Source organism: Pantherophis guttatus, chromosome 1, assembly GCF_059756535.1.
Source record: "Pantherophis guttatus breed Tessera chromosome 1, ASM5975653v1, whole genome shotgun sequence".
NCBI lineage: Eukaryota > Metazoa > Chordata > Lepidosauria > Squamata > Colubridae > Pantherophis > Pantherophis guttatus.
The window spans coordinates 197,262,120-197,278,800 of record NC_142063.1 but is presented as its reverse complement, the minus strand read 5'-3'; the positions used below and the strand labels follow the sequence as shown (position 1 = coordinate 197,278,800).

Below are 16,681 nucleotides of genomic sequence, written 5' to 3'. Positions count from 1 at the left end.
AATGTATAAAGATATGTATACTATCCCTAATAAGTGACTGAATAAAATAGCTGTAAAGATTTGAGATACTGCATGGTATTTATGCTCTATCTAAATAATGGGGCAATTATGGAAGATTCCTTTTCCCTCTACCCAATTTAAAGACTGAGAAAATGTTTCCGTCATGTGTGGATAGCTTCATTAATATACCCAAAGAGGAAATTGTTTGATAGACACCCCAACTTAGTTTGGGTGAGCAGATGCAGTGATACCTAGAAGTGGAAGGTTGTACCAGCTGTACATATCATGCAGGCTGAGAGGCTGGACTGTAAGATAGGAAGCTAATGTACAAACTCATCTAGCATATGAAATTCTTGAGTAAGTTTTATTGTGTACACCAATCACGTGGAATCTTTCAGTGCTAGAGAAATTGTGCATAATATCTTCCTAAACCCTAGAAAGCGATCAAGCAAACAAGGGCAAAACCACTTCTGAAAAACCTTGCCAAAAAAACTGCAGGGATTTGTCCAGGCAATCTCTGAGAAATGGATATGATTGAATGGAAGAAAAAAAAGAAAAGTATCTTGGATATTGCAAATAGCAATGAAATAGTACATTAAAATAGTGGGCCCTTAAGATTCATTAAATAGGGCAAGTAACCAGTAGTCCTCCAAATGTTGTTGGAATAATCCATCATCCCCGTTCATTGACTACTTGTAATTGATTCAACCCAACATCCTAAAGAATCACAGATTGCTTATTGTATCATTAATCTTACCTGATCTGCTTGTGGGGCATCTTTCCCCAATTCTCCCCATTCATGTATAACTTCTGGATCTTTGGGAAATATCTCCAAGAAATCATCTTCCTCTTCATCCTCAGAGCTGGTTTCAAGATTACCTTTCCCCCTAGCCAAATCTGGCCCACTGTCACTCTCATCATCCTCCATTTGACTTTCATTCGTTGAATCTTCTTCATCATCTTCTGAAGTGCTTTCCTCTCTTATTGCTCCTTTATCTCCCAAATCACTTTCCTCTTGCAGATCACTATTATCTTCTAATTTATCTTCCTCTTCACTTTCCTCACTGCTTTTTGATTCTTGCAGATTAGAACTCTCTTCAACTTCACAACTTTTATTTTTCACATATGTTTCCTTAACATGGCTGGCAGAGAAATCATTTGCTAAATTAAAGAAAGCAAACAAGACATTTCATATACTTGCATGGTAATTCTTCTGCAAAAGAATTCATGACAATAATTTTTCTTATTTCCCACGCTACAGTCTAGTATTTTTGTAAGGGGGGTGGAGAGGGAGAGGGGGAGAGAGCGCTTTCACAAACTGAACATGATTTTTTGCCCAATAACAGCTTATAAATAGCATGTTTATAATAACTGTCATAGACAATTACCCATTTTCCCTGAGCAGTTAAATTTCCATAATAGTGTCATTTCAAAAAGCCAAAAGTGCCATAAAAATAAGAGTTGGCTGGTTTGTCGAAGTCCTAATTTTTTTATCTAAATAAGCACATGAATTGCAATAAATTAAGGTGCTGATATATTGGCTACTTTGCATTTCTAAAATTGTGTATATGTAAAGAGCTATACAAATTTATATTAGGAAATCTGCTTTATTTATCTATTTAAATAGATGGATGGATGGATAGATAGTCATGGAAAAATATGAGTTGCTAGGAGTAAAATATGATATGACAACACAAAATCAATCCATATATTCAGTACGAATGAGATCTCTGCCTTAAGCCAAAATATTCCACCAGAAATAAAGTATGGCAATAAAACAAACACCAGAATTACAATAAAGCAGGATGAGAACCAATATCTTAATAACATCATTAAAATTACTATATTCAATGCCTCATTCCAAATGTGAAGGTACTATCGTGGATCTATTTACCTAGCAATTTTTGGAGGGACAGTTAATGATCAGTATCTGAATAAATTCTACAGCTTTGTCGCTATTATCTTTACTGGAACCAGGCATGTTACAAATCTGAGAAGTCATTAGTATTACATAAATCATGTGGGTGGTACACATCAGAGCACTGTTTTCTTAAACTATGCTTAATGAAATAGTGTGGTTCCATAACAATATGAAGGTTGTCAGCTAGTTTAAAGATTTAAAAGAAGCATATTGTGTGTTTTGGATGGTTTCAAATTCATTAGCTATAAATAACGGGGCGATTCTGACAGCTCCCCCATCCAAGGAGCAATAAACTTGATGTAAATGACAATTACAGAACATTCGATCAACCTTATTCACTTTTTCAATGGCCTGAATTATTTTACTTACTGTAATTTCCCACTGCTTTTTCTTTTACAGTCTTTTTTGTCTTCTTCTTCAAAGACTTCTTCAAAGTCTTCTTTGAAGATTTTTTACATAAAAAATCTTTAGAAATTTCATCACAATAGTTCTGCTTTGGGGGTGCTACTGTAAAGTCTTGTGGAAATTCAGTTGCTTTTTTCCTTTTTATATCCTTTTCTGATTTAAACGATTTGCCTTTCTGATCATCACTTTTTAAAATATCTGACTGTGAGACAGATGAAACCTCATCTGCCTGCTTGCTTGTTTGCCTACCAACCGAAGACTTTGTGGAACTTTTTCCCCCTTTAGATTTGACCTTTTTCTGATTTGTTTTCTTTTCAGTCTGCTTACTATCAGTCTCTGAAATATCAGAATCTGAATCAGAAAGTTCATAAAAACGTTTCAGGTCCTCTGTAGAGGTACGATTAATTGGTCGACCTCGCTTATCCACAGTATATTTCAACTTGAATTTTTTGTCATGAAACATAGCCCGAAATCTTGAATCAATTTTGATCTTGCGGTCCTTTTCTGGCATTTCCCAAAACCGAGGGTCTTTTGTGATGCGAGAAAACCGCTTGTCACTCGTGAGTTCCTTCTTAGATGCCATTCTTGCTTTTTTTAAAAAATGCAACAAACCTGAACCTGAAAATAAAGAAAAAATTATATCGTAAAATAAGAAACGCTATCTTCTAAAATTAAAATAGTTCAAATTATAATTCAATATAAATTTACTCCACATATTCTCACATTAATCAGGCATTATATTAAAAATGCAATCAACAGGAAGGCAATATTTATCATCTTTGGTGAACATGTAACAAAGCTAAGAAATATTGTGATCAGTTATGTACTTTAGTTTAGAGAAGTCTTAAAATAAATGTACAATTAAAACCAGAGACTTTCCTTTAAGATTTAATAAATAAATAGACTGAAAGAACATATGGGATTTTGTTTCTATATATGACAATAGCAGTGAGACTTCTATTGCGGAAGAATTCCTACAATGGAAGAATGGATGAGATTGATGAAATTGGCTGGGATGGAAAAATTAACATTTTTGGTTTAAAAAATGATTTCGTCTTGCTTTGCTTTTGTTTGGAAACCTTTTTTTGAAGTTTTGCTTGAAACTGAAATAAGGGAACTTTAATTTTGGAATTTGAGTATTAGAATTGTTTATGATTATAAAAATATTGTGCATTATTAATTTCAGAGTAAGAGGTTAATATATTTTATATTTTATCTCTACTGAAAAAATGTGGAAGTCACTCTTTTTCTTTCTTCCTTTTTTTTTCTTTTCTGCACTCCTAATTTTGCTATTTTCATCTTTTCTTTGCCTAATTCCTTTTTTCTGCTTCCTTATATTTTTTGTTGAAACTTAATAAAGTTATAAAAAATTTAAAAGGCGCATTCCATATAGACTAAAGACATTATTTTTGATAATAGAAATTTTCAGAAGCATATCATAAATAGGAAAATACATTCAATCTTCTGTAAAATTGTAGTTTAATTTAGACATCATCACAAGGTATATGAATATAGCTGATCTACTTCCCCCAGGAAATGGGACAGATGGAATAGAAACCAAAGTTTCAAAAAAGTCTCCTAAAAAGTAAAAGTATCTATAATGGCTGCTATATTAATGTGAAATGCTTCTTTCAATAAGATTCACTAATTTTCATGTTTTAAGCCATACAGCAAATTAAGGTGCAAGAACTGTGAGTGGTTTCAGCTTCCTCTTCTGCTAGTCTAGTCATGCCATCTCAAAGATGGAATATTATTGCCTGGGAAAAATATTTTGAAATTCATAATGCATGCAACTATTGTTATTGCCTGCTGGCCCAGCACTATCCTTTTATAGCTTGGATAGATGTCAGAATGCTACCATCCCAATTCTGGAGAACCACAGTATTGTCCATCAGCAGATTACTTAAGATATTTTTCTTGAGATGTGTATGGCTACTAGAGCCACTGAATGTATGTTCTAAACCAGGGCTGTCAAACTCCCAGCTCGCAGGTCAGATGCATCACACGCTTGCCACGCCCACACCCGGTTTAGAGAAGGGGGGGAAATCCCAATACGTCACGTGATGCTGCTGTGACATGAGTTTGACAGCCCTCTTCTAAACAGTTCAAATTAGTGTGACATTATGTTACAAATATGCAATAGATGTAAAACATTTCATTAATAAATGCAGCCAAACAAATTTTTACATAAACATCCTCAAAGAGCTGATATCTGTGATGCTTTAAATTAGGAATGCAATAAATTCAGCATCCAGGCCCTATGAGGAACTGTATGTCGCCCTTAAGTGCCATCCAACATTTTTAGGCCAATTAAGGATAACATTAGGTACAGTGGTGGAATTCAAATTTTTTTACTACCAGTTCTGTGGGCGTGGCTTGGTGGGTGTGGCATCGCTTGGTGGGCGTGGCAGGGGAAGGATACTGCAAAGTCCCCATTCCCTCCCCACTCCTGGGGGAAAGATATTGCAAAATCTCCATTCCCACTCTGGGGCCAGCCAGAGATGATATTTGCCGGTTCTCCAAACTATTAAAAATTTTCGCTACCGGTTCTCCAGAGCCTGTCAGAACCTGCTCAATTTCACCCCTGAATTAGGTAGTCCACTTATGTTGAGGCCGATAAATTGAAATAACACTGAAAAAGATTTCAAGTTGTTTTGGTTCCATTTATATGTATATCAAACCTAACAGACTTGAATAAATGTGCTATGCATTTATCAATGCATATGTTACACTTACATCCTTTAATTAGAAGATCAAGCCTTATCATTAAACTATATGTATGATCCTTTCTCATATTACTTTCCACAGATATAGTGGGATGGGCAGGACTTAAAACACTAGCCAAAAACCAAGCAATAAATCTTAGGACTGAGCTTTGAAGGCATGGTATAACCAATATACCATGCATGGAAATAACAGGTACTAGTGTATTTTAATGGAGAAAGTAACAACGCAGCAGCTATTCCATTTTAATTTATCATATTGCGGGAATCAAGAGTTGAACCCACAGTTCACTTAACAAAGATCAACAACGTGCAACGCGAAGGGAAATGAAAACCAAGGTCCCAGTATCTATACCACGAGACAACAGAGAAGGAAAGAAAACACCCACGCGTGAATTTCACAACCCCGTAACGCCTCCCGGTAAAAATCACACTTACTTACGTGTCAATCGCGCTGGTCTACCAATATATCCACTCGCCTGTACGGACCCCGCGTTGATCGCACGGATCGAAACGACTTCCGTGCGCAGAGAATTTACGTCATTTCCTACGGCGACTGGAAAGAGACAAAATTACCTTAACTTCGTAAAGGTACCGCAGGTTTGGAGGCGGGGGGGGGGAGGAGAAAAAAAAAGAGGAAGCACTGCTTCACTGGAAGCCATTAAACCGAATATGTTTTGATTATTTCAAAGAACTACATTAGAGGAAATTTCAGTCCCTACTATTTTGGGTCGTTTTAAAAATCTGGATTATAATCAACTTCCTCAACCCCTCAATCGTTTTTGTTTTTATAACACAGATCCATGAAGCATTGGTTCATGGTTGTAATTTATCCTTCAGCATAGACCAGCACTGTCATCTATGCATTGAATGCTGGAGCAGAAAAAGACTTAGAAATGCAATTATAATTTGGTTCCTGTCCCTGTATAACAACGGGGGGACACAGAGATACAATTTACAATAACACTGTAGTGCATTTCACCATTCAGGTTGGAGCTCAGAGATGCAGCGCTCCAATATTTTAACTACAATGAGGCTGAAAGAGAAGCCTTAGGCAATCACAACTTAGTTTTCTTACACTGAATTTGCATGCCTCTATAAATTGTGATTGGGTAACTTGAAGCTCAATATGTCATGTAAACAGAGCCGATGAGAACTGTTTATATTTCAGGCTGTTGCTGAATCCTAGCAATTGGCTTTGTTCAATAGCTGAGATGCATTAAATGTGTAAATAATATTCTAAGTCGTTTTTAATGTTATTCTGTTATTTGTATTATTTCCTTAGGATGCAAGTCAGCAGAAATTGCAAACTAATATTCTTTCCAGAAGCCAGAGGGAAGGTTAGTTGGGTGGTTCTGGGTGTCCTGCAAAAGCAGGCTAGGATTGATTTCACACTTCATACTAAACCCTTGTTTATGGTTTATTGAATAAACCAATCGGTTGGTTTTGCACATAATGGTTTAGAATGTAAACCCTAAACTTTAGATAAACCCTGTCTGTAACTGATACAGACACTTACTGCTTTTTTCTCCCCAATTGCTTCTCGTCCTTTCCGAATTTTAATCCACTTGCTGAGTCAAGAAAGCTTGTACACGACATAGCAATTTTGCGCCAACTTCTATTCAAGTGCATTGATTTTAGCCTCTCTCTACTTTTCAAAGGATCATCACAGTGGACTGAAATAGCCTAAAGCCATAAAAAGAAGCTGGTGGGGTGCGTTCAGGAGTGAGGGTTTATTATGCTTTCCCCAACTCTCCTTTTCAAGCAATTCAAACTGGGTCTATCTTTACTTTTAGAATAGAATAGAATAAGCTGGAAGGGTCCTTGGAGGTCTTCTAGTCCAGCCCCCTAAGTTAAGAAACTTCCCTTTCAGATATATTTAAAAAAACAAACAAACACGACTGTTTCCGCTACTGAAATATGCAGTATGAATGATCAACCCTCTCCTCCCATTCATTTCAAATAGCTTTGCCCGCCCCCTCTACCTTCCAAGCTAAGCGTGCAGAAGTGACCTGAGCCCGACGCAGGCGGATATTGCGAACCCGGCAGGCGTTTGTTGCTCTCTCTTTTCTAGCTCTAGCAGTCTTTGCAAAGCTGGCGCCGGCGGAGCAATGGAAGCGAAGGCGTTTCTGCGGGCGTCGTGCCTTTGCCGTCTGCAGTCAGCCACGGCGAGAGGAGGCACACCAGGCGGGCTCTGGTTCCGCCGCCGCTTCGCCCCTTCGGCGCCCGCGGCTCTGGGATCCCGTCCCGCCACGGGCCCTGGAGCCCTCAGCCCTTTCGACCGGCAGATGAAGAGGAAGCAAAAGAATTGGGCAGCCGGGCAGCCTCACGCGGAGCGCTGCGAGTACCTGCGGGAAGAGGTAGAGGCGAAGGGGCGAAGGAGAGGACAGGGCTCTCATTATTCTTGCTTGGAAAGTATTGAAAATACTTTACGGTTCTGTTGTTACAGAAAAGTCCCAAACAATCTAGTCTCTGTTGCATTGTATTGTATTGCCGAGATTGCATCCTGTGCCTTTTTTAAAAAAAACCATCCAATATTGTTAAGATCCTTCTGGCAGTAAAGAATACATTATATTGTAATGAAAGACATGTCTTCAAAACCTTATATGATGATACATTGCTGGAGATATATGTGGAGCCTGAGCAAACCTCTTAGCCTATTTTCATTTCGCATTGTCTTTTAGCCATTTTTTTTTTGTCTGTATATACTTGTCTTGACTATTCTGACATTGTCGATTTAGTTTGGGACATTTTTGAACATTTTGAATACCAATTCTCTGTCTTGGTTAATTACCCCCATAGAGTTAAGTAAGTAAATTGCTGGGGTTAGATTGAAGGTCGTTTTGATTTTGACCTTCCTTTGGTGATTGAGATGTACAGGAGATGTCAACACTTTTGATCTACAAAAGCAACTCTTTAGTTTTGTGTAACCTTAAAATGAAGAAGAAGAAAAAAAGCAGGCAGTGTCCTAAACAGGTAGTCCTTGACTTACAAGCATTTGTTTAGTGACCATTCAAAGTTACAAAGGCATTGAAAAAAGTGGTAGATGAGATGACCATATCACCATTCCCAAAGTCATGTGATTAAAATTCAGGAGCTTGGCAGGAGCTTGCCGTGTATTTATGATTCATTTAACAATCAAGGCAAAATAGTAAAATTGGGCACAACTCACCGGCTTTGCTTAGCAACAGAGAGACTGGTCCCCATTGTAGATGTAAAGCAAGAATTACTTACAGTTGGTTAAGGCGCCAGGCTAGAAACCTGGGGACTTTGATTTCTATTGCTGTCTTAGAAACAAGGCCAGCTGGCTAACCTTGGGACGCTTAGCCCCAGGACAGAGGCAAAGGCAAACCACTTCTGAAAAGCCTTGCCAAAAAAACTACAGGCAATTGCCATGAGTCAACACTAACTCAAAGTATTGATGACACTAAAAAACACACAATGCCACAAAAAAACAAAAGATACCTTAAAATTAATAAACTGATACCAAAAATGTTTATAAATGGTGATTTATTTGATTAGATGCCACAATTTGTTCATCCTTGATATGTTGTTGAGTAAATTGCAGTCCGATTATTCACACATTGCATTAAAACTAAATTCATGATTTACAATTTAACAAAACTGCTGATGTGAATTCATGCAACATAGTAAGTGCAGTGGTACCTTAATACACATCGTTAATTAGTTCTGGGAGCCACGGTGAGAACCAAAAACTATGAGTACCAAACAATTTTTTCCCATAAGGAATAATGTAGTGAGTCTCAAGGTAGCCGACACTGACAAGTTCTAGCTTGTGTGTTGAATACCAAAAAAATGAAGAGTACTAAAAGAAAATTTTAGTTTCAAAATGCATTGAGTACCAAATTTGATTAGTTTCAAAGCAATTGAGTACCAAGGTACCACTATACCCATGATGGCGAACCTACGGCACGCATGCCGCAGGTGGCACACGGAGCATCTCTCAGGGCACATGAGCCATTGCCCTAGGTCACCTCCAATGCGCATGCACGCGCACTGGCCAGCTGATTTTTGGCTGGTCCAACCCCTCCCCTACCAGGAGTCTCCATGCGGCCCGTTTTGGATGCCAGATAAGTACAGGGCTCACACGGAGGCTCTGGGAGGGTGAAAAACAGGCCTCCCAGAAGTCCGGAAATGGCCCATTTCTGGCCTCTGGAGGACCTCTGGAGGACATGGGGAGGCCGTTTTCGCCCTCCCAGACTCCAGGAAAGCTTCTGGAGTCTGGGGAGGGCAAATAACGGGCCTAACGGAAGTCCGGAAATGGGTCGTTTCTGGCCTCCAGAGGCTTGAGGGAGGCCTGCTAGGCCCAAAACAGGATGTGGGGGGTGGGGGGATTCTGCGTGCATGCACGGGCTGCAGGGGGCATTGCATTATGAGTATAGGCACGCACGCATGCAACCCCCTTGAACTTCCCCCGCTTTTGGCACACGACGGCAAAAAGATTTGCCACAACTGCACTATACTATGGACCATTTCCATTATTAGATTTATCAGAACTAGGATGCAAACCTTTTTTAGACCACATGATGGCAGCAAAGAATAGAAAATATTAGCTCTAATGGTCATCTGGATTATTACAGTGTACTTCTAGTAGCACTAATGCTGTGACTTGGCCCAAAGTGGGACCTCTGTAATAGTTTCAACATTTTCCCCAAATCCTATGCCAAATATTGCAAAAATATAGCAAAACTAGAATACAGAATATAGAATAACAAAATTGGAAGGGACCTCAGAGGTCATCTAGTCCCACTCTCTACTCGAGCAGAAGAGCTATACCTACAAACGGCTGTCCAGTCTCCTCTTGAAAGCCTCTATCAGTGGCAGTGTCTATCTTCTAATAGATATTTTTTTTCTGCATGCTAGGTTGGTGGTAGGATGGCCGATCGTGTGTTTGACATAGCCAAGTAAGATTTTACCTTGTGTTTTTTCTCTACAAAATGAGGTGACTTGTCTGTATAATATAAATTTTATTTATATGTATAATGTAAAATTATTCTATTTAGTTTGTTACTTGAATTTCTTTACATTTTATCTTGTCAGTATTGAAAAATGAGGACAATGGCATTCTGATCTATGAAGCAGATGTGACTAGGTTGCTCTGTCTTTTTCCGAACAGAAGCCTGGTCAGATATCCCTTACCTACCTTAAAGCCCCGCCCCTTAAATGGTAGACAGATCAGAGGTGGGTTTCAACAGGTTCTGACCAGTTCTGGAGAACTGGTAGTGGAAATTTTGAGTAGATCGGAGAACCGGTAGTAAAAATTCTGACTGGCCCTGGCCCCATTTACTCACTGCCTTCCAAGTCCCAGCTAATCGGGAGGAAATGGGGATTTTACAGTAACGTTCCCCTGGAGTGGGGTGGAAATGGAGATTTTACAGTATCCTTCCCCTGCCACGCCCACTAAGCCATGCCACACCCACTAAGCCATGCCACACCCACTAAGCCACACCCACAGAACCGGTAGTAAAAGAATTTGAAACCCACCACTGAGACAGATCTATTTGCGAATATGGGAACAGGAGAAAAAAAATTATGAACTCTTTAGTATTATCTATAATCTTGAAATATTGTGACCTATAGCGCAATCAGAGCTGTCTGTAAAATAAAAAGATTCTGATTAAACAAACAGCATACAGCACAAACATGCACTGTCTCAAGCCTGTATTGTAAATACTGAGGCAATGTTTTAAAATTATGTGAAATTCTAGAATAATCACCTCATTTGACTCAGTTGAGTCAACCAGATGTGGATTTGAGGCCCTTTTTTTATACATTTACACACTTTGCTTACCACTCCAAGAACATGGTCTTCTTAACACAGGATTGTAGAAGTGAATCATGACCCCATCAAAAGAGATCTAATCCACCAAAAAAACGTTTTGATGCTCATGAAGCTGAAAAGAACTGTAAAACCATGTTGGCATGTTTGATTGAAGTCATTAAAACCTCACATCCCCTTTCCTATAAAAATAGTGCTGGCTCAGGTTGTTGAGTGGAGATATGACAAAATACACTTCTGTCCGTGTTTCTATTTAATTGGAATCTCTGTCTATTCATACAACTTAGATCAGGGGTTGGCAACCTGTGTCTCTGGAGCTGCATGTGGCTCTTTCATCCCTCTGTTGCAGCTCCCGGTCGGCAGAGGAAAAAATGACGCCGCGCTAGGAGGAGACTATATCGTGGAGGAACCAGACTTCTGGTTGGCTCCAGAATTGAATGGGGGGCTTCCGGTTAGGACCTTTGTGGTTCTTTGAGTGTTTAAGGTTGCTGACCCCTGACTTACATGAAGCTCAGATCTCACTGTAAATACTACTCATTGTTCTCACTCTGCATATCGAACAAAACTGGGCAAATCTGAAACCTCCCGTTGCATACCATACCTGGTTTTGGGATTCTGGAAATCTTCACCAATCGCAGTAACCCAAATGTGGGAAATATTCTCACACTTTTCAACCAGGAAACAGAACCATAGTATAAGCCCTAAAATATGCTTAATATAGTTTTAGAGAGAATTTAAAACCTTGTAATAATCCTAAAAGGAGAAAGGTTCTCTGCAGTGAAAGAAGCATTCTGTTTTCCATTTGCTGCAGCTATCAGATTAAGCTGTATATCAGCCCTCTTCAATGAGGCAATACATCTTTGAAATTTAGGTTAAAGTAGATGATTGATTTGCAATTTTGCACCTTAATCCTATTCTATTTTTCATTCTTAAGGACATTTCCCCTTGCCTTGGACCTTGGGTGTGGGCGAAGCTACATTGCTCAGCATTTAAACAAGGTATTAGGTGCTTTTTTTTTTTTTTTTTTTGCAGTTTGGTTTTATTCATACAGTACAACCTGTTAGATTGTGGATTACTTAATAAATAACAATATTCTCTTCTATTGAAATCACATTTGGCTGATTTACACAATACATCAAAATAATAAACCATGGGTTAAAAACCAGAATGCTTGGGTTTCTACAACGCATGAAACTGCAGCTAGACAGATCACATTAGGACTTAATATGTTGTGGGAACCTCCCTAACCTTGTCAATTTGAATCAGACAACTGAACTAAGCAATTTGTTGCATGCTCAAAATAAGATGTAACAAATGTCACTCCTGTTTAATCAGTTTGTGTCTTATAGTCTCAGCTTTTTGATATACTGTATGGTCACAAAGAAGTAAGCCTCATTAGTTCAATTGGATTTTTAAGTAATTATGCAGAAGATTGGAATTACTTATCATTACTTACAATACGTGGGGTTTTCTGGGGTGGGCAGAGAATCCTAATAGTGTTTTCTTTTCTGTGTCTGATCAGAAGCCTCTTTCAGCTAATTAAAATGGCTTTCTCAGATAAAAAAATAGAGGTCTGTAGTTTTGAGCATGTTTTGATTCCCCAAATACCTGCTTTTCTAAAATGTTTTTAGGTAGTTTTAGACGAGTGACTATAGTTCCATAGATCAATTATTTAAAATGCAATGTTTCAGAAGTATTATTTTAACAAAATAACGAATGCAAATAAATAGTTTAATGGCACATATATACAATATTATCCTTTAGCGAAGAAACAGCCTTATCACATACAACACAGTACTCTTATTTTTCTTCTGGCTAGTCAAACAAACTTAACTAAGTTTCCTAAATAAAATCAATAAAATAACTGTAAATTATTTATCACCTATTTTTCTCTCAGGATGTTGTTGAAAGGCTTTTTCAATCAGATGTCGCTGAAAATGCTCTGGTAAGATTTGCATGCTGTTTATCAGATATTAACTCATGCTACGGAAAAGTTGAATTTTCGTAACCTAAATTATTTTTCTTCTAATCCGATTTAGAAGAACACAATAGATTCAGAAATACCAAGAGTCAATATCATAGCGGATGAAGAATTTCTTCCTTTCAAAGAAAACACATTTAACCTTATTGTCAGCAGTCTGAGGTAATTAACAATTGAATTAAAGTAGACCATTTATAATGAGAATAGTGATTTTTGTAATTGGGAGCTTTAGGTTCTAAAACTGTTCCTGAGGTTGCAGTTTTGTGTGTTAGTATAATATCTGTCAAGCACCGAGAAAATCAAGAGATTCAGGCAGTTCAAATGAGTATAAAGATTAATTGCAAGCTTAAGCCCTCAACAAAAATCTGAACTATTAGTGGTCAAAGGAAATAAGCGGGAGTTAAGGAATTCAAGGTAGGTTGAACTTAGATCTCTTGTGGGGGCGCAGGGACTCATGACTGATGACGTGTTTGACCCCTCCCTTCGGCTCAGCCTCCCTTCTACAATATCTGGCCTGCTACAAGAACAAGCTTGACGAGTGTAATTTATAATTGAGAGGCCAGAAGATTAATATAAAGAAAATTGACTATTACATGTACTCCTGCAGCCTTTCCAGAACACTGTTTTAGGAAGTGTGGCGTGTTATCTGCAGTAAAAAATGAGGAAAGTTTGAATACTAGTCTCTACATCACTATGCATTTAAGTTAAAGGGATCCAAGATGGGGTCTGTTTTGAATTTGCACAATACAGTGAAACTGAAATTTCGGGTGAAATGCACATCAGAAATGATGCCATGTGTGTTTATGTTACTTAAGGTCATTCTCTTGGTATATTATGTAAATGCAGCTCTCATGTGGTATATTTTTCTTGTGCCAATATGCCAGTCTGAGTTTGCCATCTAAAATTTACACTGGTGAGATAGTGGTTTTTTTTGCCTTTTATTAACTTGCTTTCTATTGTATTTACTTTTTAGTTTGCATTGGGTCAATGATCTTCCCAAAGCCTTGCATGAAGTAAGTACATCTGTCCCCTTCCTATAACCTATTGATATAATGGAGACAATAACACTTCATCTTAACGATCGTTTTAGCAGGTAGATGGCAGCTCCTGACTGACCTTGCTTGGGCTCAGAAGCTAAGCTGGTTCAGGCCCAGTTAATTCTATGATGAGAGAGGGACAAGAAGTCTGGGGACTAGACTGAGAGGTTGAAATGACATCCCAGAAGGTGGCAGTAATAAGCTACATCCTTACAGTTACCAAGGAAACTACATCAGTGTATTCCTAAAGCAACAACAAAATTGTCAAAGCAAGCTTCCTAAACTCAGCAAGAATTGTGTATGGCTAATAGCTGATTATGCTATTCACTCAATAATGATACATTGAGTGCGAGTTGACAGAAGCAAAGAAAAACAGAAAGGGGTGGAATAAGTAGCCTCCTTGTGCGTATTTCCAACAGAAATCAGGTTGACCTATATTATTTTGATACAGATCTTACTTTCTATACACGTAGTCCTTGACTTACAACTACAATTGGGACTGGAATTTCAGTTACTAAGCAATGCAGTCGTTAAGCAAGTAATCATGTGTTCAGATTTGATTTTACAACCATTTTTCCCTGGTTGTTAAGCAAATCACCGCAATTGTTAAGTGAATCACATGGTTGCTAAGTGAATCATTAAGCGAATCCGGCTTCCCTAATTGAATTTGCTTGTTGGATCCGACTGGAAAGGTTGCAAATTATAGTTACATGATCACAAGACACTACAACCATCAGAAATGTAAGCCGGTTGTCAAGCATCCAAATTGCAATCACATGTCCACAGGTGTAGTATGACAGTTGTAACTTCAAGGACAGTTTGTAGGTGACTTTTTCAAGGTTGTCATTTCAAACAAACAGTCATAAGTCAAGGACTACCTGCAAAGTCAGTCTACCTGTAATGCCCTCACCTGCTCACAGTTAATACAGCAAAGTGGATAAAGTTCAGGGCAGAATTCGGTAATCCATAACCCACATGTAACCATAGTCACTCTATACAACCCAGATGGCCCACATTCTTTTCTTTGCTACCAATTGATTACCAGATGGGAAGGAAAAGAGTGCTCTTCTGACAGCTACTAGCAGCAGCAACAACAACAACAACAGAAGTGCAATTTTTTTTTACTCCTTTCTTACTCTCCCATCCTGTCTCAAGGTTTGTGCTTTTTCCCTGTGAATAATAACATTGGAGCTTTGGTGGCGCACTGGTTAGAATACAGTATTGCAGGCTGACTCTGCCTACTGCCAAGAGTTCGATCCTGACCAGCTCAAGGTTGACTCAGCTTTCCATCCTTCCAGGGTCAGTAAAATGAGGACTCTGATTGTTGGGGGCAATAAGGTGATGTTACAAACCGCTCAGAGGCTGTTGTAAAACATTGTGGAGCAGTATATAAGTCTAAGTACTGTTGCTACTAGAAACCCTTGGCTGAAGTGAGATCATTGGATACAAAAGTTAAAAGCTTTTCTGCCAGGAGTCCCACCCAGATATTTATTTCTCATTTGAAAAGGAGTCTGCTGTCTGATTTGGGGGACACCTCTTTTTGCATGCATATACATGTGTGGCAGTGGTGAAATCCAAATTTTTTTACTACTGGTTCTGTGGGCGTGGCTTGGTGAGTGTGGCGTGGCGTGGCTGGTGGGCATGGCAGAGGAAGGATACTGCAAAATCTCCATTCCCACTCCACTCCAGGGGAAGAATACTGCAAAATCCCCACTCCCTTCCCACTCCTGGGGGAAGGATATTGCAAAATCTCCATTCCCACCCCACTCTGGGACCAGTCAGAGGTGGTATTTGCCAGTTCTCCGAACTACTCAAAATATCCGCTGCCAGTTCTCTGAACAGTTCAAAATTTCCACTACCGGTTCTCCAGAACCTGTCAGAACCTGCTGGATTTCACCCCTGATGTGTGGGTATATTATTGATACAGTATATAGCCCTGACTTGTAGCTGCTTCTACATATAATTTTCAGAGCCAAAAAGATTGCTCATTTCTGAATTAGAATATTGATCCAGATGTTTGGGGGCAATTCATTGATGAACTTATCTCATATAATACTTTTCATAACAATTGAGATATATTAATTTGGATCCCTAGATCAAACTGGATGGCCCATTCCAATTCTACTAATTTCTGCAAATGCATTAGTTAAATATTTCTTGTGTTACATGTCCAATGAGATTTTGTGGAATTTAAGAATGAAGTAGGTCCAAGCATTGTACAGTGACTTTCAGTGGCATGCTGCATTACCATGAGATTGGTGGTGTTTACTCTGAAGTAAGACCTTACCATCAAAATGTAGGTATTAGAGCTACATTAGAGCTTTATTAATGCCTAGTTTAATTATGATTTATTTTAGGTGCACCGAGTCCTTAAACCTGATGGAGTATTTATTGGTTCTATGTTTGGGGGTGACACACTCTTTGAGCTTCGCTGCTCTTTGCAACTAGCAGAACTAGAAAGAGAAGGTGGATTTTCTCCACATGTGTCTCCTTTTACAGCTGTGAGTGATCTAGGACATCTACTGGGAAGAGCTGGCTTCAACACACTGACAGTGGTAATTATCCATTACAAGAAAGGAACATTCCAGAAAACTACAACAGATGTTAATCACTACTTGTTATCTTGCTTTGACTGAAAGAAATCTTTTAAGTTGTAGTGTATGCCTTATGCCAAGCAAACATAGGAACCAGACCATAATTGAGCCCAAAATTTCTGATATTAAATAAGACATTTGTTAAGTGAATTTTATCCCATTTTACGATATTTCTTGCCATACTTGTTAAGTGAATCACTTCAGTTGTTAATAACATGGT

At 38.6% G+C, this 16,681-nt stretch overlaps 2 protein-coding genes across 3 annotated transcripts in view; one reads left to right on the top strand and one right to left on the bottom strand.

The window, feature by feature from the left end:
* The window catches only part of ESF1 (ESF1 nucleolar pre-rRNA processing protein), a 44,166-nt gene extending 37,014 nt beyond the window's left edge, over positions 1-7,152 (bottom strand). The window contains exons 1-4 of one of the 2 annotated variants that reach the window (XM_034432396.3): positions 7,062-7,152; positions 5,488-5,605; positions 2,291-2,944; positions 758-1,161 (exon numbers count right to left, since the gene is read on the bottom strand). In XM_034432396.3, coding sequence (XP_034288287.2) covers positions 758-1,161; positions 2,291-2,909 — 1,023 coding nt within the window. In that variant the 5' untranslated portion in view covers positions 2,910-2,944; positions 5,488-5,605; positions 7,062-7,152. The remainder of the gene's footprint in view (positions 1-757; positions 1,162-2,290; positions 2,945-5,487; positions 5,606-7,061) is intronic. The other variant, XM_034432395.3, reaches the window with a different exon arrangement.
* Positions 7,089-16,681, top strand: part of NDUFAF5 (NADH:ubiquinone oxidoreductase complex assembly factor 5) — a 35,995-nt gene continuing 26,402 nt past the window's right edge. The window contains exons 1-7 of the mRNA XM_034432398.3: positions 7,089-7,409; positions 9,934-9,974; positions 11,784-11,847; positions 12,747-12,794; positions 12,889-12,992; positions 13,804-13,843; positions 16,225-16,422. Coding sequence (XP_034288289.2) covers positions 7,161-7,409; positions 9,934-9,974; positions 11,784-11,847; positions 12,747-12,794; positions 12,889-12,992; positions 13,804-13,843; positions 16,225-16,422 — 744 coding nt within the window. The 5' untranslated portion in view covers positions 7,089-7,160. The remainder of the gene's footprint in view (positions 7,410-9,933; positions 9,975-11,783; positions 11,848-12,746; positions 12,795-12,888; positions 12,993-13,803; positions 13,844-16,224; positions 16,423-16,681) is intronic.